Below are 22,322 nucleotides of genomic sequence, written 5' to 3' on the forward strand. Positions count from 1 at the left end.
CGGGATCTTTCCAGCTCTTGTCAGTCAATGAGCTGTTTCAGCTCTGCACTCAATACTTGAGGAAGGTGTTGCTCAGAGACAGTTTACAGGGAGAGGTCAGAGGGAAGGGCCTATGTGGGCTGCTGCAAGTCCTTGTCCCTCCCTCAGGGAAGCTGCCTTCTCTAAAGGTCAGGAAATCTAAGCCGAGCTCATCTGCAGGGTGCCCCTGCCTGGGCAGAAGCCCTTGACAGTGTGCCCCAGCCTGAGATAAGATGTCTGTTGGGAACATTTTCCTCTCGGAGCCCAGAGTTGGGTGTTGTGTGCTGCTTGCCTGGACCCATACAGGTGAGGAGATGAGGGGGCCAATAGACGTATCAAATCTCTAGGACCTGCCAGAAAAATGAGGAGCTTAGGAAAATTAAGACAGAGTTGGTCCGGAGTCTCTTAGAGGAAGGGTCCCTGCTGTGGTCTGTTCCCCAGGAGCATCAGCTGCTCCTTGCTGCCCACAGTGGGGAAGGCCCAGCCTCTGGGATACCCTCCAGAGGCCACATCCTAACCTGTGCCTGCCCACCTGGGTATCTTCAATCATGCTCTTCAGTGCCTCCCTGGAAGTGGAGGTACCTCTCTGTGCCACCGTGAATGTTAAATAGAATCAGTTGTCCAGGGTCTGGCCCACTGCACTGCCAATCAAAGGGGATGAGTGGCATCTTTCAGTCCCACCCTCTGAGCAGAGCCCTGTATCTCAGTTGAGCAGAACATGGTGACAAAAGCATAACTTTGGCATCAGCCAGACCTGGGTTCAAATCCTGGTTCTGCCACTGATTAGAAAATCACATAACATCTCTATGGCTCAGGTTTCTCATCTGAAAAATGGGAATAATAATAGTACCTATTGAGCAAAGCTTCAACTTAAAGGAAATGATGTTTGTACATAAAGTACCCAGCATAGTGTTGGACCTCTTAGTCTGCCATGAATGATCAGTGTTTACTTACATGACAGCCTCTTCCAGTAAGGAGTCAGCTGGTGTCTCCCCCTTCTGCAAGCACACTGTGGTAGAATGTGAAGGCTGGAGCCAGACCCCCTGCGTGGGAACCCTGGCTCTGTCACGGCGAGCAGTTGATCATAAGTGAGTTAGGTAATTGCTCTGTGCCTCAGCTTCCTCATCTGCAGGATGAAGACGGTAACAGAAATTACATCTCAAAGAGTTCGTATGAGGCTTAACTAAGATGCCACATGTAAAGAATTGACAGTGCTTGGTGCATAGTAAGTACTTAATCAAAGTCCACTGTTCTCATTATTTCTAAAGGGTCCCTAGAAATCATTTGATCCAAATTCCTGACTTTGCCAATGAGGAAACCACAGCCCAGGGAGGCATTAACACAGCATAGGAATAATGGAAGCCAGCCTCTTGGGCTTCACTCAGAACATGCCGACGGGAAGAAGGGAGGAAGGCTGTGTGGTTGAGTGTGTATGAGGGCACAGGATCTGTGCCATGTCGCCGTGGCCATGCTGATGGCAGGGAGGTGGCATTGTGGTGAAGCAGGCTAGGATTCTGACGCACTTTCAGCTCCCATGAAAAGAGACGTTTGACTCCAGAGGATCCCTCGTGTTCAAGAGCTAACAGGGTGGCCTGGTTGGGGGGCCACACCCTAGTGGTTTAAGGAGGGCCTCCCCCCACCATCGGGTGGACCCTACATGGAGAGTTAGAGCCCGACCAGACAGAGAGGCCTGACGTAGCCTTGGATAGAAGCAGCATACCCTGGAAAATTCAGGGCTGATGGTTCATGGGGTTGGCAGTTTGCTCTTAAATAGTTCTGGAAAAAAAGAATTTTTTTAGAATTATACTTTCAACATGTTTGTGATTGTTTCAAAATAAAAACTTAAAAAAGAGAACGAACCAGTTTGGCTCAGAAGAAAGGAGACCAGGGAAGCCAGGAATTGAGGAAAGAGTTTAAAAGGGCAGAGGCTGTCAGGGGCCGCCGGGCAGATCTCCGAACAAGCAGAATCAGCCAAGGCCAAGAAAGGAAGCTAAAGGCATCAGATCAGAGAAAGAGCCGGGCCTGAACTCCAAGCAGAATGTTGGATCTGTGCTGTGGATGGGCGTCCTCTGTCACCATGGGTGGCTTGCAGACCAAAGATGGACAGCCCAGCTGGTGGGAGGTGTGTCCCGAGGCACAGCAGCCAGCAGAAGGCAGACTGGTCTGGAGCCTGGGTACCAGGGGGCAGGCGTGTTGGGCAGGCCGGTTCCCAGGAACATGGTGAGAGCAGACAGAATGGACACAGGAGGCAAAACAAACCTAAGGCAGTCAGGGAGAAGCCAGGCTGTGAGCGAGGCCTTATGACCCACTGGCAATGCAGCTGGCAGACTGGGGCCAGGAGGTAGCCAGCCAGGGGCCAGGCCAGGCTTCTGGGAACTGGAGCCAGGAACAGACAGGGCGCTTCCCCAGGGAAGGCTGCGAGGAGTAGAGACGGCCAGCAGGGCAGAGGGTGGAGAGGCTGGTCCGCCGGCTGTGCTGTTCAGCTGGGAGGCAGGACCTTTAGGGGCCCAGGGGAACAATGTGTTCACCCAGCGGGTCCAGTTGGACCCAGGCTGATTCAGAAAGAAGGGGAGCTGCCCCCTAGCAGGGAGGAGGAGACCAGTTGCCATCAACTTTCTAAACATCAGCAGATGTAGCAGTCAGGCTGTCAATCGGAAGTGTCTGAAACTGCTTAGCTCGGGAGCTCAGGCCCAGACTCTACAAACCACAGTTTTTCTGAGCTTTGTCACCTCCCAGCGTCTGCCCTCTGTCGGTTCTGATTTCCCCGCGAGTGGTAAACCCTTCCCGTGAGAAGGGCAGCTGAGGACATGTGTCCTCCTCCTCCTCGGTGGTCAGGGGTCGGGAGGGAGGAGTGGAGGGGCTGAGAGGAGGTGGTGGCTTGGATGGGTCTGCACCAGGGGAACGGAGTGTCCCTGGGGAGCCAGCCATAGGCTGAGCGGTGACCCAGGAGCTCCGGCTGAGGCTGAAGGAGCCAGCGTGCTGTGGATTCATATAGGCTGGGCCGTCCCCAACCTGGACTCCAGCAGGGTGCCCGTGGGGTCTTGTTGCTGCAGGAAAGGGCCCAGCAGTGACCCACGGATGCCCCCACGCTGGTCCAGGCTCTCTTTCTTCCCCTCTCTAGGGGCCAGATTGCCTTTAGTCAGCCAGCCCTTACCTGAGGCGGGGGAGAGGCTATTGTGAATGCACTAGGGCCTCGCCTGGGGTCCGGCAGGACAGGGCATCCATCGTACTTGCTCAAATCCTCACCAAAGAATCCTCACCCTTCACCCTCTTCCTGGGTCTCCTCTGCCCGGTGTGCCAGGAAGGGCCATCCCAGCGGAGACAACACGCTAAAAGCAGCCAGCTGGGTTCCCCAAGTGTTGAACCTCCTCCCTAGTACAACCACGAGACTCCTGGATGGAGTCAAGCACTGGGTTCCTGCAGGAAGTAGTAAGGAAGAGGTTGGGGTTCCCGCAGGCCTGGAACATGCACCTTGGGAACCCTCTCTACAACCCACCTGCTGGGTCGGCCTAGGTGCCGTCCCTCTTCTCTCGAGAAATCAGGGTGCTTTCACCCACACCACGCTGGGAAGGTTGCTTCCGTCCTCCCAAGAATCCTTCATGTGTCTTGTCCCCTCCCTGGACTCTTGGGCCTTTGGCTCCCACCCCCTTCGGCCCGCTGCATAGCACCTACCCGGTGAGAACCTCCTGCAGGCTGTGGTACAAACCGTCGGGGTGATGTCAGGCGGCTCCCACAAATGCTCCTTATTACATTTGTCATGTTTTATGCTAATGTGTGTTAGGAAGACGTAACCACGTAACCAGCATGTGAAACCTGTGATTTTGTGACTGTGAGCCCTTGGGGCAGGAACCTTGGGCTTCTGCTCAGGCAAGCCTGTCTCTGAGCTCAGATGCCTGGAGGGCCCGAGGCACCTGGCTGGGAGAAGCATCACTGCAGGCCTTTATGCAATTCATGGGAAGATCACTTCCGGTGGGTGGGTCGGGTGGGGGATAATTGGGAGGGAGACTGGGCACACTGGTCTGGGTTGTCGTCTACAGTCTCGAGGAAGATCACCGCGCCTAGAGTCTGAGAGACCCAGGGCCAACCCTGGCTCTGCGCCGATGAGCTGTCTGATCTGGGACCAGCTATTAGCCCACCTGTGCAACTGCTCCTCTTTTGGGGGGTGACTGGAACTCCGCTTCCTGGGGTTGAGGTGAGGCTTAAATGAGAAAGCCTCGATCACGTGGCCCCAGTGGCATGGAACCAGTGTGTGCCTGGAGATGGAGTCTGGCATGCCTGGAAGGACGCTGGTCAGGCAGGACAGAGGCGGCGCCTCCCTATGGCGGCGGTGGGGAGGAATCAGGAGTGTGGCCTCTGAGGCCGGGTCCTTCTCCATCACTGCTGGGTGTGTGACCTGGTGCAGTTGCTCAGCCCCTCAGTGCCCCCTTTCTCATCTGCTGAGTGGGGAGAGCTCTGCTGACACAACCAAGGGCTGTTCTGAGGACTGAACACGCAAACATGGCAGCTTGGTGAGCCCCATTGCTCCGCTCCTGGTGCCTCCTGGCTGACTTTGCACACACAGCTGTTGACCGGAGGCTGGGTGGTGTGCTGGAAGCACCCCTGAGGGTGCAGCGGTGAGCTGAGGACCAGGGGCGGGTAACACAGGCTGAGGGCTGGAGAGCAAAGATTCTTCCAGATGAACGAACTGGCCCAAGGCTAGAGGCTTGTGGTGCTGGTGAGGCTGGAGGGGGGACAGGAGTTGCAGCGAGTGGGAGATGAGTAAGCTGAGGAGGGGCCTGTGATGGGGTCATGGGGTCACAGGTGTCAGTGGGGGTGGGGAAGGACCTCTGTCACTTTTCCATTAAATGGAGAAGGCCATATTATTCATCTCAATTTTTTCATTATGGGAACACACAAGTGAAAATAACTCTAAATTTTATAGACACTTCATGCACTAGGGCTATTTTTAAATCCCCTGTTATTCCTATAACTCCACTAGACAACTGGCCGGAAAGCCTGGCTCAGCAAGAGCCCTGACTGGCTCCCCAGTCCCCTCCAGAGCACCCCATGTTTGAGAGCATTCCAGTGGCCCCAGACCACTTCCCTCGGTGCCTCTCTCTGCCCCAGCCCAGCCTTCCAGACATCCCAGGCTTCCCTGCCTCTGCTCTTAAACTTGCTGTTCCCTCCACATGGACCTCTCCTCTTCTTTAGCTCCACATCCCCACAGTGGACTGTCCTCAAAGCTTGGGTCAAATGGCCCTGTTCCGTGGAGCCTCCCAGACCTTTCCCCAGCCTGCTGCTGCCTGCCATACATCACCTCTTCTTCCGAAGCCCCCAGACCCGTTGTCTCACCTTATCTTGACTTGCATTATTTTCTGTTTGATTCAGACAAATACATGTTCCCCTTCATGACCAGCCTTAGAGCCCATGGGCAGGGGAAATCCTTTTCATAAAATGCACTTAGAGTTCACAACTGTACACTTTAAAATGTAAGCAGTGGACTGATCAGCATGATCTTTGGCACGCTGAGGGCAGGTCTCTGCGTCTCTGGGCTCAGTTCCTCCATCTCTGGAGCACAGACAGCCGTCTCTGCCTCCCAGGCTGTTGTGAAGCAGAAGGCTGAAGGACACGTGTGGTACCTGCCTCCAAGCTCAGCAAACACAGAGGAGAGCTGTGGGAAACCTTAGCAGGCTCTGTTCTCATCCAGCCGCTCTGAGCTGATTCTACATCTCATCTGGGTGTCATTCTAACCACAGGGTTGCCTTCTTGGCGACGGTTGCTCTGGAAGGCACCTCACGTGCTGTGAACGGCAGATGTAAGTGACGCTCCAGGGCCAGTGTGCTGGAGAGCTGTCCTCAGGCCTCCTGGAGAGGCTGTGCGCTGACTCAGCTCTCCACCGGCGCAGGGCCTGGTGCGGGGAGATGTGGACTCATGGGGATGGAGCAGCCCTTTCTGAGGAGCTCACATCCAGTCCTGCCAGTCCCAGCCTTACTTTGGAGATGGAAGTCTCTGGCCGACATAGTCCTGGCTCCGCCGTCAATGTTAGTCACTCAGTTGTGTCCAACTCTTTGCCACCCCATCGACTGAAGTCTGCCAGGTTCCTCTGTTCGTGGGATTTCCCAGGCAAGAATACTGGAGTGGATTGCCATTTCCTTCTCTGGGGAATCGTCCTGACCCAGAGATAGAACCTCTGTCTCCTGAGTCTCCTGTTTGGCAGGCAGATTCTTTACCACTGAGCCACTTGGGAAGCCCTCCGCTGTTAATGCCTGTGTGAATTTGAGGGGGGGACCTCAGGCAACTTACTGACCTCTGGTGACCTCTGACTGAATCGCAGCATGTGACCCCCCCTGGACTGAGCCCTGTCCCCTCCAAGAGTCCCCTCGCAATCCTGTCCCTCCCCTGCACCCTCCTACGCTCCCATCAACCTCTCCCACCCACTCTGCAATAATAGCAGCCGTGACCTATTGAGGGCTTGCTGTGCCCCAGGGACAGAACTCAGCACTAAGCCCTTCACAAATATAATTTCTAATCCCATCACCCCTTGCTGAATAGTGTACACACACACACACACCCATTCTTCAGATGAGGGGGTTGAGGCTCAGAGAAGCAAAGGAACTTGACGTGGTCACTTGGGTAGTGAGGAACAGAGCTGCAATTCAAATTCAAACCTCTGTGGATCCAGATCCTGGGTTCTTCTCTTCACAGGCCCCTGCCACTCACTGGGGACCCTGCTTTCTGCATCTTCTGATTCTCAGTCACCTGCATGGCAAATCCCAGTTGAACCCTGTCCCTGCCCCTCCACATGCCCCTGGCCAGGCCCTGAGTGGACCCCACTGAATGTTTGCGGATAGAGGTGATGGTGATGGTGGTGCTGGTGCTGGTGCTGGTAGCGCTACCCCAGGGCCCATGGTGAAGGTTGGAACTGGCAGGGGGAGGTATCCTCTCTCCTCTCATAAAGAAGACACTTTGGAGGCCGTGTCAGAAGCTGTAATCTTTTGAGATGTGCATCCCCAGGGTGAGCACTGGAATGAACAGAAGAGAGGAAACTGGCTCCCAAAGGTGAGGGCTGGGAGGGGCCGAGAAGAGTGGAACATGATGAAGGCCACAAGGAGATGGCCCATTGAGTGCTTGGGGTGTAGTTCCCAGTCCTTGAAAAATATCTTCAGGGAGGTTCAGAAGCTTCTACTCCCCTTTACATTAGGTGATTCCAAAAGAGCCGTGTCCCTGGAGGCCAGCACCTCATGTTCGTTCTCTGGGTTTGCTTTTTCACATCCAGCGCCTGATCATGGCCAGGTTCACTGGACTGGAGGCAGATGAGATGTCCTCTGCTAACTGGTCAGCACATCTTTTAATTTCTGACAAGATTTCATAGACATGGTATTTCTGAAGGGTAACCGAGCCAGTGGTGGCAACAGTCTGAACTAAACGTATGAGCTCTGGAAGATTTCAACAGCCACGTCGCTCACCCTGCCTCCCTCTATGCAAAGTGCCCATCTCTTCTATCATGCTAAGAGCTATCCAAAGCATTCAAAGCTTTTAACCAAAGAGAGGATGAGATGTGATCAGCCAGCAGGAGCTCAAGCCGTCCAGGGACCATTCCTGCTTGTGGCTGTGCGAAGACCTCAGCCCCATCCTCCAGTAGTGAGGACCCTCATTTGGCTACAGCTTCGGTCAGTCATTTAAGGTGATGGGTTGGTGAAAGGCTACCTGTAAACATAAAGCTCACATGGTCCAGTCTGCCAGGCCTCCAGGGAAACCTTGTTTTCTGTTTTTCAAGTGCAAATAACCAAATCTCTTTATTCTTAAACTCGGAATTTCTTCTAAAACTGTTCGCCATCTCGCACCTCTATCATTCTGATATAAATCTGACAGTTTGGTTAACTCCACTGAGGCTTTTATTGACCCTGCATTTTCTTTATTGGGTCTTGATCTTTCATCACACTGATTTCCATTTCAAAAGCTGTCTCGCATGGACTGCTGGAGTATAAGTGGTACAAACTCCCTGTCTGGTGGATCATGTGTTGTAGGAGGAACAAATGATGGCTTCAGCCATGTATTCAATATCCAAGTGTGGACGCTGGAATGCTTCATGTTCCAAGTCAGCAATTCCATCTTCATCACTGGAATTTGGTCCTCACCATCATCCCCTTGCCTGTGGTCTCAGAGGGCTTCCAAGGGCTTCAGCATCCTCATCAGCATGTTCTGAATTCCTTTGCAAATTTGCCTGTGGCTGGGGAGGAGGAGGGGATGCTGGAACTTCAGCTCTACTGCTTCCTGTATCAGCTGGTCGGTATATGCCAGGGATGGGCATTCCACTGGCATCTTAGTCCCAAACCATGGCTTCCCCTTTGAGTTGGGAGGGCAGGATATCTCCATGCTTCACAGTCTATCAAAACTGGGGACACTCGTTTTCCTTACCTTTTTCTTAATCTTTTGTCCGTGCCACACAGCATGTGAGATCTTAGTTTCCTGACCAGAGATCAAACCCAGGCCCCCTGCATTGGCAGCACAGAGTCTTAAGCACTGGGCCACCAGGGAAGTCCCTCCCTACATTGTTAAAAATTAAACCTAATTGTGATGAGCGCTCTCACGGCAGAGTGCTAGACAGCAGATCAGATACAGACTGATCCCCTGCTATGTGCTAGGCACAGTTCTAAGCACATAACATAAACTAACAAAGTTAACCTCACAATAACCCTGTGAGTATACACCACTGCTTTAAGTAGTTTTTAAAATTGGAACAGACCATACACACAAAAGCAGTCCAAGTCATAAAAGTACAGTCTATGAGCTATTACAAAATGATGTATAATTTTGTATAATTACACAAATTATGTCCCGTTACCCCCAAGTCAAGAAACAGTACATGATCCTCCTTTTACAGATGAAGCAACTGAGGCACAGAGAGGTTAAACAACCTGCCCAGGATCACACAGCTAAGGGGTTCGGCCAAGAGGTATCATAATAAAGCCATTCCACAGCCACAGCGAGCTGCTTTGAGTCATCAGCACCAACCCTGCCATGGGGCAGGAGCATGCTCAGGGCCACACAGCTGGTGGGAAGGAGGCAGGATTTGAACCCCAGCAGTCTGACCCTACCAGCCCCCCAACCCATGGCTAACCACTGCGCTCTGCAGCATCCCAAACTAAGCAAGTGGATCCCAACTTCACCACGCTGTAGCTGTGCAACCTCAGACAGTCCTTTCACCCTCTGAGCCATGACCACATCCTTCCTTCTTGTTTTCTCACCCTATCCCCCTGCAGGCTGTTTGCGGCTGGAGCACCAGATTGGGTACTGTGTCCATTTAGATTCCAACTAGACCCACCTCAAATCCAGCCTCTCTCTCCCATAGGAATCTATTTTGCCCCAAACCTGACTTTAATCTGTGCTTACACACTATCCATGGTGGGGGCTCATTACCACTTAAGCTTGCTTTGCTCCAAGTTTGTAGCTCTGCGGTTAAAACATTCTTTTTTAAAATGAACCCAGATCTTCCTACCTGTCTTGGTTTTGCCTGTGGACTGAGCCACCTCCCAGGAGACTGGCATTGATTATACTTGTGACCCAAGGCATCTGTGGACAGATTTTCTATGAGCCTGGTTTCTCCTCTACTCCCAGCTGGTAGAGAGCAGATCTGCTCAGAGCAAGAGCCAAGAAGGTGCCTACCATCATGGGACAACTAGAATGGAACTCTCTTCTCTTGCCCTGTAAGCTTTGAGTCTATAAGTCTGGGACCCGAACACACAGCCTTCTTGTGGGTTCTGCAGGTTGAAGCAGCCAGTAATGCCAGCCGGCCCCTTCATGAAAAGAATCAGTAGCTACCCTGGTGCCTTCATGTATTTGGGAAAACTTTGCTGTCATTGCTGCTGCTGCTGCTAAGTCACTTTAGTCGTGTCCGACTCTGTGCGACCCCATAGACGGCTGTCATTACCTCACAGCTGTTCCCCAGCACAGAGACACCCGGCATTCATTGTGGGAATCTGACAAAGTTCACAGCCTTTTCTTATTTGCATCTTGAGGCATACGAATCTCTGAGCATTGAGGAAACCCTGAGATTCCCCAGGGCATGGTGGCACAGCGTCTCATAGCCACTGGCCTAAAGGCATTGATCAGGCACCCAGTGTCTACACATATTTCATCAGCTGCTATCACAGATGGCCTTGCCTTGGTCAGGCTCCCCTCAATTCACCCTTGCACGCCAGTCTCAGGGGGCGCTTCCAGAGCACGGCTGTAACAGAACACCGTCCCCATCCCCTCTGCCTGCAAGACACAGGCCAGGCTTCTGTACCGGCCCCTGAGGTTTGTCCATGCCAAGGCTTGATTATAATTCCTATAATACATGCCTACCACAGAGTAAACACTCCACAAATGCTAGCTGTTTCTTTTTCCCTGACAAAAGAAACACCTCTGATCCTGGCTGACTTTCTTTTTGTGCTTTTTAGTAAAGAGTAAAACATGGATCCAATCTCCAGGATCTGGTCACTTCCCCATTCTTGACCTGTTTCCTGTTTGGGGAACAAGGAAGTGAAGCTGGGAGAACTAGCCAACCATAGTCCTGCATCAGGCTGGACTGGCTCCAGTCACAACAGGGGGCCTCTGGGTGCTCTGGGGCATCCCATTTTAAGAGGGACAACCTGGAAGGGTTGGGAAGGTATAGGGAGGAATCTGGAATCCATCTTGAGCACATCTGTTTGAGACTTGGAGCAGAGGAATCTTGGGTGGAGCAGCATCCTTTAGGGACCATCATGTGCAAGAGGGCTTGCACTGAACTGTGCTCAGACTACAGAAGGTCAACTTTAGCTTAATTGAGGGGAGATCTGCCCGGAGCCAAAGGTGCTGCCTGGGACACCATGAGACCCCAGGTGCCAGAGTTGGATGCGCCCAAGATGGGGTGTGGATGGGCCCTAAGAATGACCTCATCAGAGGGGGCACGAGGCCCCTCCCACCCAGGAAGTTGAAGATTTTTAGGTCCTTCCCAGCATGAATGTGCTTTAACAGTGATTTTCAAATTCACGGCACTCTTTTTCACAAAGTTCAGTTTATATAGATTCCTATTCTGAAAAACAGCTGAATGCGATGGAGGACATGGGGGCCCAGAATCCTGCTGCTCAGCCTCCCCTTCCATAAATCCTGAGCACAGTGTGAAAGGCCCTGCAAGTCAGGGCCTGCTAAAGGCTGGGGCACCCCCGTGTAAATGGGCACCTTTAAGAAGTCCACTCCTTGTTGGCAGTTTCACTTCTCTGAACACGACAGGCCCAGCTTCTGGCATCCTGCCTCCTTCCCTAATGTCACCATCTGGTCGGAAACAGGGCCTTGGCTGCATTCTTTGGGCCTGAGCTGGTTTCAGCCCAGCCTGGGTGCCTGTTCTCGGTAGTTCTTAGGCTTCTGCACTCAGTCATTCACCGCACAGCGTCTCAAGTTACCGTATTGATTCCTTTAGAATAAAAGCCACCTCCTCTCTTTAGACCTGAGTGCTGTGTGTCAGACCCCTGAGCTGCTGTCTTCAGGGCAGCTGATGCTGTTTGCTGATGTCCCCCTAGAATGAGAAATCACACCAGAAAAATCGAGAAAACAGCCCAAATGGCACAGATGCCAGCCTGCAGAATAGTCATGGCCTCCGTGGTGGGAGTGCTTCTGAAAAGTGTAAAGGAAGGCTTCTTGATCTGCCCTCCCCTCCTGTCTCTGTCAGGCAGCCTGGACTCCTGGAGTCTGTGTCCTCTTTCCTCTCACCCTTTCTTCTGCCCCGTCTTGGGCTCCATACAATTACAAAACCATCCCCCAGCTTCCAGGCCTCCCAGCCCACTCCATCCCCCACCTTGCACCAGATGGGGACTCCCAAAACAGGAGTCTCCCCAGTCAGATCCGATTCACCCTCAAGAGTCACCTAAGACCCAGCGGATCCTCCATGGCACTTTGTGAGTTGTCTGTGTTATGGGTTCTCTGTCTTTATTTTACCATCTTTTAAGTGCCTGTTATTCATTCTGGAGACCAAGATCAGAGTCTTATTTAGCTTTGCCTTTCTGGGCCAGGTCAGACCAGGCCTTTGTAAGTATTATTGAGTAAATACACAGAATACGGCTTAAAATAGACCCTGCGCTGTCAGGCTCTGGGCCTATGCTTGTGTTATACATGTGCCGAGGAATTCTTGGCACAGCAGGTCTGTCCCTAGACCCTGCGTTAAATGCCCCCACTCCTACTGCCTCAGTGGTAAAGGATCCGCCTGCCAATGCAGGAGACCCTCAATCAATCCCTAGGTTAGGAAGATCCCCTGGAGAAGGAAAGGACAACCCACTCCAGTATTCTTGCCTGGGAAACCCCATGGACAGAGGAGCCTGGCAGTTTATAGTCCATGGGGTCACAGAAGAGTCAGACATGACTTAGCAACTAAACAGCAACCACCCCAGATGTCTTGATGTGACATGATTTCTGCAGAACCCTGATGAAATGAGAGTCTGTAATGTGCCCAGAACCATGTGAACTTCCCCCATGACCCACAGCTCAGCTTCCCCAGTATACTTGTCACCAAAGGGTGTGTTCCCAACCTCTTGGCAACAGAATATTTTTAGCAGATACACAGCTCAGTGCCACCTAGCACTTGCTTCTCTTTCCACGGACATCCCTTCCTTTCTGAGCCTCACCCAGAGAGCAACAAGTCACTGCAGACAAGCTGGTGGGCTCACTGTGGCCAGACCTCCGGGGGGCCAGTGACCGCCGGGAACCAATCCTGAGCCTCGCTTCATGGGACACAGGCTGCCTGCAAGCGTGGGTTGCCTCAGAGGAACAGTGTGCACATTTCTGTTCGCATCTTCCTCTCCTTTTGCTTGATTATACCCAGGCTGTGTGCCCCTGGGGAAAGCGTATTTGGCTACAAGATCATAATAAAATCAGAATTTTGACAAGACTTTAAAATGTCCAAATCTGGAGGAGAGTTGAGAATTTTTAGGATAAACTATTAACAATATATGAAAACATCAATAATATACATTCAGAACAGCCTCCTCAGAGCTCAAATTAGGAAGGTCACACCGAGGTCATTGAGTTTATCCCCCTCATTCAAGAGAAAAATGAAGTTTGGTGGAAAGAGAAGTCATGAGTTTAAAGGTCAAGACAGGTATCTACTAGCCACATGACCTTGGGGAATTTACTTTGAGCCACAAATTTAGCTCTGGGCTAAATCTGCCTCTCCTATTTTGCTTGCCTGAAACTGTTTTTTTAAAGAGGAGATTTTAAGTCTTAGAATTTCATAGCAATTAAGTGCCTGAGCTTTGTAACATGTGACCTTGGTTCAAATTCTGATTCTGTTAACGCTGTCTGTCTGACCTCAGGCAGGTTACTGAACCTCTCTGTGACTCCATTTTCTTATGGAGGATGATTAAATTCCCTGTGGCATGGGGCTACCTTGTGGTTTAAATGAGGAAAGGTATGCCAAGCATTTAAAATAGTGTTCGGTACCCAGTAAGAGCTATCTAAGGGTATGCTAATTTATTATTATTATTTTTAATCTGGATTTGTGGTTTTCTTGAAAACCCGGAAGATCTGACAGCCTCATACAACACTTGGCTGGAAGGGTGTAGCCACTCTCCCTTTAGAGAGAGACTGTTCCCTGCCTTCTAGCTCACTTCAGCCCCAACCTCTCCCTCCTCCTTGTACCTCCTCTGTTTCACTCAGGCGTGTGGCCAGCTCACCACTCCTCCCCAACACACTCCTACCCTTCTAGTGCCCTGAGCCCCCATTTGGTCAGGAATCAGTATTTCAGTTTATTGGATAAATTTAGAGGATAAACAGGGCTTCCCTGGTGGCTTAGACGGTGACGAATCTGCCTGCAATGCGTATGACCCGGGTTCGATCCTTGGGTCAGGAAGATCCCCTGGAGTAGGGAATGGCAACCCACCCCAGTATTTTTGCCTGGAGACTCCCATGAGCAGAGGAGCCTGGCAGGCTACATGGGATCACAAAGAGTTGGACACAACGGAGGGACTTTCGCTTCTTTTCAGAGGGTAAATATACCCATTTTACAGCCCTGAAAGCCCCTCTGTCTCTGAGCTGCCATAACCACTCATTCTCTCCTGCTACAGGGCCTCCCAGCCTGGCTTCTGGGTGAACAGCACTAGTCACAGGGCGCTCACCACCTCACAGGGCAGCTTCACTGCTGAGTCTTCATCTTATGCAGAGTCCAAGAACAACTCATCTATCACCTTGCCCAAGATGCCATTTAATTTCCTCCACACCCCCTCTTCCAGAATCCAGAGCAGAAGGGATATGCCATCTCCTTTCAGAGCTGTGCGCTGAGTTCCCAAGTGCTTGGGGAAAACTTCAGGTTTCAGAAATGCCTCCAAAAAGGCTGGAGCCACAACCCAAGAGGTCACATGCTGAATGGCCAGAGTCAGGCAGCTCAGCATCTCCAGTGGCAGGACTGGAGGGGAAGCTGCTGAAGGCAGGGGGTCAGACTGTGTCGTCCGTAAGAGCACTGGGGGTCAGAGCTGGGTTCCGGTTCCTGCTTCACCACTTCCGAGCTGCCTTTGTGACTTTGGGCAAGACACACAGCCTCTGTTTCTGTTTCCTTCTCTGTCAGATGAAAATAATAAGACTCTCCTGATGAAGGGACTGTGCAAGATTCTCTTTCTTTTCCTTTGAATCCATGAGTCTCAGAGCTGTAGCATAAGAATGAAAACAGACCCAGAAGATTCTGGCAGTTCCACTCCCCTCCTGGCAGCCTCACTCCCCTCCTGACCCAGGGCAGTGGAACAGAAAAGCTGCTTCCAGGCGAGGGTTCGGGAGCCCCGGTGCTGAGTAGTGACCCCAGGCCCCCACAGCCCTGGGCCTCAGGCAGTCAAGCTCAAGGTCTCTCTAAGACATTTTGGAATCCACAGAAACAGCTTTTTTTTTTTTTTTTTTAAGACAAAACCAAGCATTTTCCAGACTGGCTGACATCCCTGGCTCATCAGAGCAGCAGAAGACAGGCAGGTGGTAGGGATCAGACAGCCGTGAGTCAGCTGTACCCAGGCAGCGAACTGTCTTGCAGGCTCGGCACAGGCAGGGGGCCGGGCGGGCACTTCCTCTGCGGTTGAAGGGCTGCCTCAGCTGGAGGGTGGAGAGGCCAGCAGACCTGGGAAGCAGGACCATGCCCCTGGGCGCCTCACCATGCATTTCTGGCTTCCTTCCCTGGCTCTTTGCAGGGTATTTTTCTGCAGCTGTCAACACCCTCAGTCCCACCCTGAGCTGGCAGCCTTTCAGGAAGGCTGCAGGAGAGCATGAGAGCATGCTGTTCTCCTCTCTCTGTGGTCTTACAGGCCCCTGGGCACCCCAGAGAAGGAAGGTGCTAAGGAAGCCTTGGTCAGTATCATCTAAAAGCATCAAGGCAGCATCTGTGCAGGGACAGGGGACAAAGTGGAAAAGTCGCTGATGGTGAGATCTTGGTCACATCACTTGAACTCCCTGGGCCTTGGTTCACATTTGTATAAATGGGAACAGTGGCCAAGGGCTGGTGGGAGGACTGAGTGACCTCAGGCCTGTGGCAGTGACTGGTGCATCTAAGGACAAAGTTTGACTGTTTTCGCTGGAAGGGAAGTGATTTCACCAAGGTCGCCCAGCACGTTCACACGGGAGCCGGGACTCAGACTCAGCTCTCATGCTGACCTCGGAAATGGCAACCCATTCCAGTATTCTTGCTTGGAGAATCCCATGGACAGAGGAGCCTGGTAGGTTACAGTCCACAGGGTCGCAAAGAGTCAGACACGACTGAGCGACTACACTTTCTTTCACTTTCTCTATGCACAGAGCGGTTCCTACCAGAAAGTAGGGAGTGTTCTGCCAGCCAGTCCACCATAGTTGGGAGGGACTGACCATGTGCCACGTCTGTGGGGAGCCCACAGTGTCAGACTGAACTTGTGCTCAGAGACTCGTGTTGTGGGAGCTTCTTGACTGAGGGTCTCCAGTAGACACGAGGAAAGAAGGCCCTGGCTTGGCTCCCGTCTGTCCAGCAATGCCTACCGAGCATCAGTACTGTGCTAGGCCTGGGGGATGCACAGTGAATGAGGCAGACGTGTCCCCTCCCCTCCGTGGGGCTAACGGGGACTACCCTGTAAGAGCCCACGACAGGACACACAGCTTGACAGGTGCCGTGAAGGGGGAGTGGGTGGGACCCCCAGGCCCGTGGGGGTGTGAGAGAGGGCTCTGAAGGAAGGGGCCTATTGGCAGAGCCCTGAAGGAGACAGACAGCCAGTAGCAGGTGGTGGCGGGGGGCGGGGGGCGGGGGAGGGCGGGTAGGGGGAGGTGGAAGGCCAGAGGAAAGGGACTCGGAGGCAAGGGATGACATTTGGTGTGGTTGGCGGAGAAGTGCCGTGAAGGGAAGAGATGGAGGGGTAGCTGGACCAGGAGGTGCCCGGGGCCTTCAGCACCCACTGAGTGAGGGGCAGGGCTTTATGGAGCGCAGTGGGAGGAGCACTGAGTGGACCCTTGGGCTGGGTGGAGCCGCAGGGTGGGCGGTGTTTGGGGAGAGTCCCCTCTGGCTGTCTTGAGAAGAAAGTATGCAGTGGTGCAGGAGAGAGGACTGTGGCTGCTGGGAGGTGGGCCTCCCTGGAACACATGTCGCATGTGGCGTTGACAGGCCGTGGTGATGGACTGACCGAGAAGACTGAAGCATGTGGAGGCACCAGGGACGCTGGCCTGGCCACCTCCGGGTGTGCATGCCGTTTACCGGCGCGGGGACCCAGGAGGCAGTGGTCCAGGTGTGGGGCGTGGAAACAGGGTTCTGGGAATGTGGGCCGTGAGGTGCTTGGAGACCCCCGGGAGATGCTGAGAGGGCAGCTGGATGTACAGCAGAGCGGTCAGGGCTGGAGAGACAGAGGAGCCGTGAGCATCCAGGGGGAAAGTCAGTGTGGAGGAGCTCACCTGGAGGCAGGTGTGAGGGGAGAAGCGTGCAGGTTGGTACCGGCGGGGTGGGTGGGGGTGCAGAGAAGGAACTTGCCGAGGAGACCCGGTCACCAAGCTAGCAGGTATCTCCAGATGGTAGGCAACAGGGCTGACAGGATAAAGCCACTGTCACTCAGATTTAGCAGCCCGTGACATTGACAGGAACAGTCGGCAGGGGAGCTGGGCTGGCCGGTGAGGAGGCGTGACTGCCAGCAGGACAAGGGAAGCAGGTGGAGCGGTCGCTGGGGCCGGCTGAGGTCTGGGGGGCAGGGGCTGCAGTTGCTGGGTACCAGGAGAACTGAGCTCGCATGCACAGTGGTGGGATGTGTCCAGAGGTGGAGGCCTGAAGCTGCTGGGCAAGGAGTGGGATCTCACAGGGAGACCCCTCTAAGGGACCATCCAACCTCCAGCACAGACTGGAGGGACTGAGCCTGGGCTGGCAAGGGGAGGAGGGCCCAGCCCACACGGGACAGCTGCCCCACACCTGTCCCTCGACTTGGTCCTTTGGAAACCACCAAACTGCATGACCCCAGGACTGGCCTCTGAGAAGCAGAGAAGTCAGAGGCTCCAGGCTGGCCAACCAGAACTGCCCTCTCCCAGTCCTGGGACCCCAGGGGCCACCCTTCCCCTGATCTCCATCGCCTGGACCCTGCTGATTGCCTCCTCCTCTCACCTCTTTTCTCTGGCTCCCAAATCACATTCTCTCCTGGCTCCTCATCAGGATCTCTCTGCTTGGGGGTGGCTTTGGACACCATCTTTCTACCCACCCTTTCCTTTGGGTGCTTCCTGGGCCCTTTCACTGTCCTTTTTCTGTTTTCATACTCTCTTGAGTAGTCACCTGCCTCCTCACAAAGCTACACGTCCCATCCTGAGTCCCATGGAATTCTGGTTGTGTGTGGACATTTCTTCAGTTCTCTCATGAGCATCTCACATTCAGTAGTTAAGGACTGGAATCCTGTACCGTTTCTCTCTAAGCCCGTGGCTGGTACCACTTGAGCTAGCTAAGTTGAAATCTTTGTTATGATGATACAGGGTACCCCCTGTATCATCCAGACAGCCACCAGGACCTATAGATTCTACATCCAGAAGGTTTCGAATCCCTGTTGTACAATACGTGTGTCTTGTACCCAGATTCTGTTTCTCCTCTTGCAGACCATTCCCCATGGCACCAAGGAAGTATCTTCTGTTGAGACTTTATGTTTATCTTTAAGACAGCTTTAACCAAGTCTCAGCTTTTTGGCATGGCCTTCAAGGCTGATGATGATCCAGTCTGCCCCGCCCACCAAACTCCAGGCATCTTAACACTCGTGCCTTTGCTGCTGGGGTCCCTGCCTGGGGTCCTCTGTTCTTGCCTCCACCTCTCAGCATCCTCTCTAGCCCCTCTCAACCCAGGCTCCTCCCTCGTGCTCCCCAGCAGGTTGTGCACCTTCCATGGAGTGTGACAAAGTGGTGTCCGGGGTTTCGTACATGCCTTCTCACCCCACCCCCCGAGTCGCGGCACCACCCCTGGAGGCTCGAGCAGAGTCCTTTCTCTGTGTACGTGTGTGTCTCCATTTGGTCGCCCACCTGTGGTTTAAACTCGCTATTGAGGGAGAACAAAGGGGCTGAGAGTAGCCAAGTTCGATGGACTGTCTGCCTCCTTCTGAGTTGTCTTATGCACAGAGGGAGGCACATATGTGGTAGAAATTGGGGCAGCTCTAGGCCTGGGTGGGAGGGGGTGAAAGACAGGGGACCCACAGGCTCCATCGTGGTTGGAAGTGAGAGGGGAGAGGCTGTCATAGAACCTCCGAGCAGAGCAGAGTGGAAATGGTGCGGTGCGTGCGTGCGTCTGAGCGTGAGTGTTGGTGATCACTATGCCTCTGCCCACCGGCTCCCTCCCTCAGAGTCCCCTCCTTCGGGCCCATCCTGGTGACATTCTCTCAGCTATGAGCTGACGGTCCCAGTGGAGCAGGACTGAATCCCAGCTGCTGCCACTTCCTCACCTTCCCCTACCCCAAGTCCCCTCCCTGCCTCTCTGAACCCCCACCCAGAATCTGAGTGCAAACCTCCTGGGTGGGAGGGAGATGTACAGGTGAGTGTGGACACAGGCAGGCCTCCTGCTGGGCATTGGCGGCAGACTCTGCAGGCTGAGAAAGCCACACGTCTCCTAAGGTGCCTATGCCCTCGGACCCTGGGCCTCACAATCAGAAAGCTCTTCTCCTGGAATTATGCCAGGATGTCCTCCATGGGCCCTGCCACAGCCTTCCCATCCCTGTCAAGACACTCACACATCTACAGCATTAGGCCAACACGGCGTTCTGAGGACAGTATCGAGTGAGCTTGTGGGACTCGTGTTCCTTCTAAGTGGAAATAAGAGCATTCTGATTCACGGCCAAGAGCGCAGTGGCCTGAGGCCCAGCAGGCAGGCTGGCCGCCCCAGGAGGCTCCTGCAGGCTGACGGTACTTCCTGCTAGGACCCCAGGTGATCCCCGGAGAGAGGCCAGGTGGCTGGAATCTGGGTCCTGAGAGCTTGCTGCTCGGCTCAAGACGGAAAAGACTGGAGAGAGTGCTTCAGGCCCCGGCTGTCTTGACTCTGAGGTCCAGGAAGTAAAGCGCCCTCCGCTCTCCCGTCACGTGCGCGTCTGGCGGGCCTCCGAGCGGACTGTTTTGGTGCTGGTCGCCCCTCGTGGGGGATGGACAGGCTCTGGGGCAGGCAGATTCAGAAGTTCTGTCCCTTTCCAGCTGTGGAAGCCTCGGGCTCTCCGTGGCGCTTGTGACTGGACGTGGGCAGGTGTCTGGCCACAGGGTGAGCACCGGCTCAGTGTGGCTGCGGAGCTGTGGCTGTCATCTGTTATAGTCTCTCTGTTACACGGTGGCCCAGAGCGGCTGCTCTTTGGAAGCAGAAGCTGATGATGAGGCTGGATCTGGGCCAGAGACCCTCTATGCTCCTGTGGCTTCCCTCCCGGCCAGGAACACCAGGGCCTGCTGCCTCTGAGGGACAGGAGGGGGCGCGCCCCCCCACTCCCCGTCTGAGGACAGGGCAGGTGCGGGCTCCATGGCGGATCCCCCACCCCTGGTTCTCTCTGCTCCGCGTCCCCCTCTCCCCCCGCCCCTAAGAGCTGGATGAGGCCAGGAAGCGCGTACATCTTCTGAGGTGGGAACCTGCCTCCTCTCCTTCTTTTTTGTTACTTTACCATGACGCCTGTTGCTCATAGGTACAAATCAAACGAAGAGTATGTATATGTGCGAGGCCGCGGCCGAGGGAAATATGTTTGTGAGGAGTGTGGAATTCGCTGCAAGAAGCCCAGCATGCTGAAGAAACACATCCGCACCCACACTGACGTCCGGCCCTATGTGTGCAAGCACTGTCACTTTGCTTTTAAAACCAAAGGTAAGAGACGGTCAGCGGAGCACTGGCCCTGCCCGCTGCAGGCAGCTCCCCTCTGGGAGCTCCAGCACAGAGCCCGGGGCCTGGACCTCTCTGCCTGGGGCCTGAGCAGCCCTGATTTCCGGGCTCCCCAGTTACAGAGCAGCCCGCTGCAGACGGGGCAGTGTCACCGTCGGCTGCCCAGCCTGTCCTCTTAGATCCCACACTGGCCCCATCCACCCTCCACCCATGCGATTCCCACCACGGCCAGGCGGTGGCACTCAAGCGCACAGCCCCTGGTTTTGTATTTGATCTCATCACCCCGCTTCCTTTTGCATGTCTCCTTAGCCCTTTATCCACCGACCTGATGAGTTCCAGCATCCACACTGGTCACTGCCACTCTTGAGTTTGGAAATCCATTCCACCCCGAGCCACTTAACACACTCGCATGGTCACTTCTCATGCCAGACTTTGCCTCCACCTCGCCTCACCACTCAGACCGTGTTCCTGCTCTGCCCAGCTTCTCCGCAGCCCTCAGCACTGGGCTGGGCTCTCCCCTCACCCTGACTGGCAGCCCCTGTCATTCCTGCCCTGGCCACGCAGCACCTCAGGGTCAGCTCAGGCTCTGGCAGTCACCTGTGAGAGGAAGGCGGACTGGCCAGTGAGGGTATGAATCCAAAGGGCTGTGTTGGATGATGCGGGCAGCCATGGCCGCTGCAGCCACCCGGGACCCAGGCGTGAACCAGTGAGGCTGAGTCCACGAGACTTGGACCGAGCTATTCTCTGCTCCTTCCACGGGCTGCTCCTACAGATCAGGAAAGGCATCGTGACCCACTTCCTCTTTCCTGGTAACCGAGCAGACCACGGTGCCTCGGAGGGAGGCCTGGGCTCTCAGCAAACCTGGTGGCTTCAACCTCCTGTGCTTGGCAGATTTCTGGCTCAGGGTTTGGGCACGAGGGTCCTGCCTTCTCCTTCGGGCAGGTTGGGGGCCTCCACGACAGCTCCCTCCAGGGCCACATGTTTTTTCAGTGGATGCAACTTGAGAGCAGGTTCGGCTTTGGTGCCCGTTAGCCTTCCTTTTGTGGGTATGGCTGCTCCCAGAGAGAGAGGCTGGGTGGCTTTGAGGAGGCCGCTCGGGACTCTGAGTCTCCCTTCTTCCTCCTCCCGATCCCTTCCCTTCTCTCAGCGCTAGGCTGGGGGCAGTCCATCTCGCCCCCTCGCTCACGGCCCCCTCTCTGACTGGGTGCTCATCTCTGGTCTCCTGACCCCGTCAGCCTGTCCTCCTCTGTCCTCGGCGCCATCATTCCCAAGTGGAGCTCGAACTTTTCCGCCAAGGTTTTGATTCGGATACAGGCGACCATCCTCCTTCCTTGCCCTGACCCTCTTCTTTCTTGGTGTCTCATCAGCAACAGTCCAGAGGGCCCAGAGAGGACCGATAGGCCTGCAGCCCAGCCGTGTGCAGGACACTCACCTAGCAGGCCTCGGCTCTAGTCCTGGGCTCCATGCCCCACATGCCCCCCTCTGGCCTTAGGGAGCCATTTGGGACTTTCTGGAGGAGAGACATGGAAATTCAATAATTGGATAGCTATTCACCAACAATTCAGATAATGGTCTTTGACTCTGAATGCCAAAAACCTTTTGTCCAAGCCCCCCCCATGAAAGTAAAGAAAATGAGTCTCCCCCCACCTGCCCCACAAGCCAGAAATGACTGTTAAAGCTGGAGCTACAGCTATCAGCTAGGACCCCTGCCTCTGGGCATAACCCCTGCCACCTTCTTCTCTTCCCCTTGTCTGGAAGGACCGGCAAAATCAGGTGGCCAACCAGGTGGCCTCCAGAGTGGACCTCTCCTGGCCCAACTCCTAGGCTGTCCAGGGGACCACACCATCCTATCCTCAGCGTTAGGAGCCCAGTCCTGAGAGCGCCCCCTCCTCCCCCAGCCCAGGGCCACGCAGAGCTGCCCACCACCTTGGGGAGCCATCATCCTGCATGTGGGACTGGAAAGATCCACTGAGCCGAGTCCCTGGCCAGGGCAGTCTCCCAAAGCAACCTCTTTTCAATTCTCTCTGGC

General features: G+C 54.3%; 1 protein-coding gene across 2 annotated transcripts in view; it reads left to right on the forward strand.

Moving 5' to 3' along the window:
• HIVEP3 (HIVEP zinc finger 3) overlaps positions 1–22,322 on the forward strand; it is a 55,546-nt gene that overhangs the window by 19,879 nt on the left and 13,345 nt on the right. For both annotated transcript variants that reach the window (XM_065915061.1, XM_065915070.1), the window contains exon 3: positions 20,103–20,278. In XM_065915061.1, coding sequence (XP_065771133.1) covers positions 20,103–20,278 — 176 coding nt within the window. The remainder of the gene's footprint in view (positions 1–20,102; positions 20,279–22,322) is intronic.

This window comes from Muntiacus reevesi, chromosome 1 (genome assembly GCF_963930625.1).
Source record: "Muntiacus reevesi chromosome 1, mMunRee1.1, whole genome shotgun sequence".
Classification (NCBI taxonomy): domain Eukaryota; kingdom Metazoa; phylum Chordata; class Mammalia; order Artiodactyla; family Cervidae; genus Muntiacus; species Muntiacus reevesi.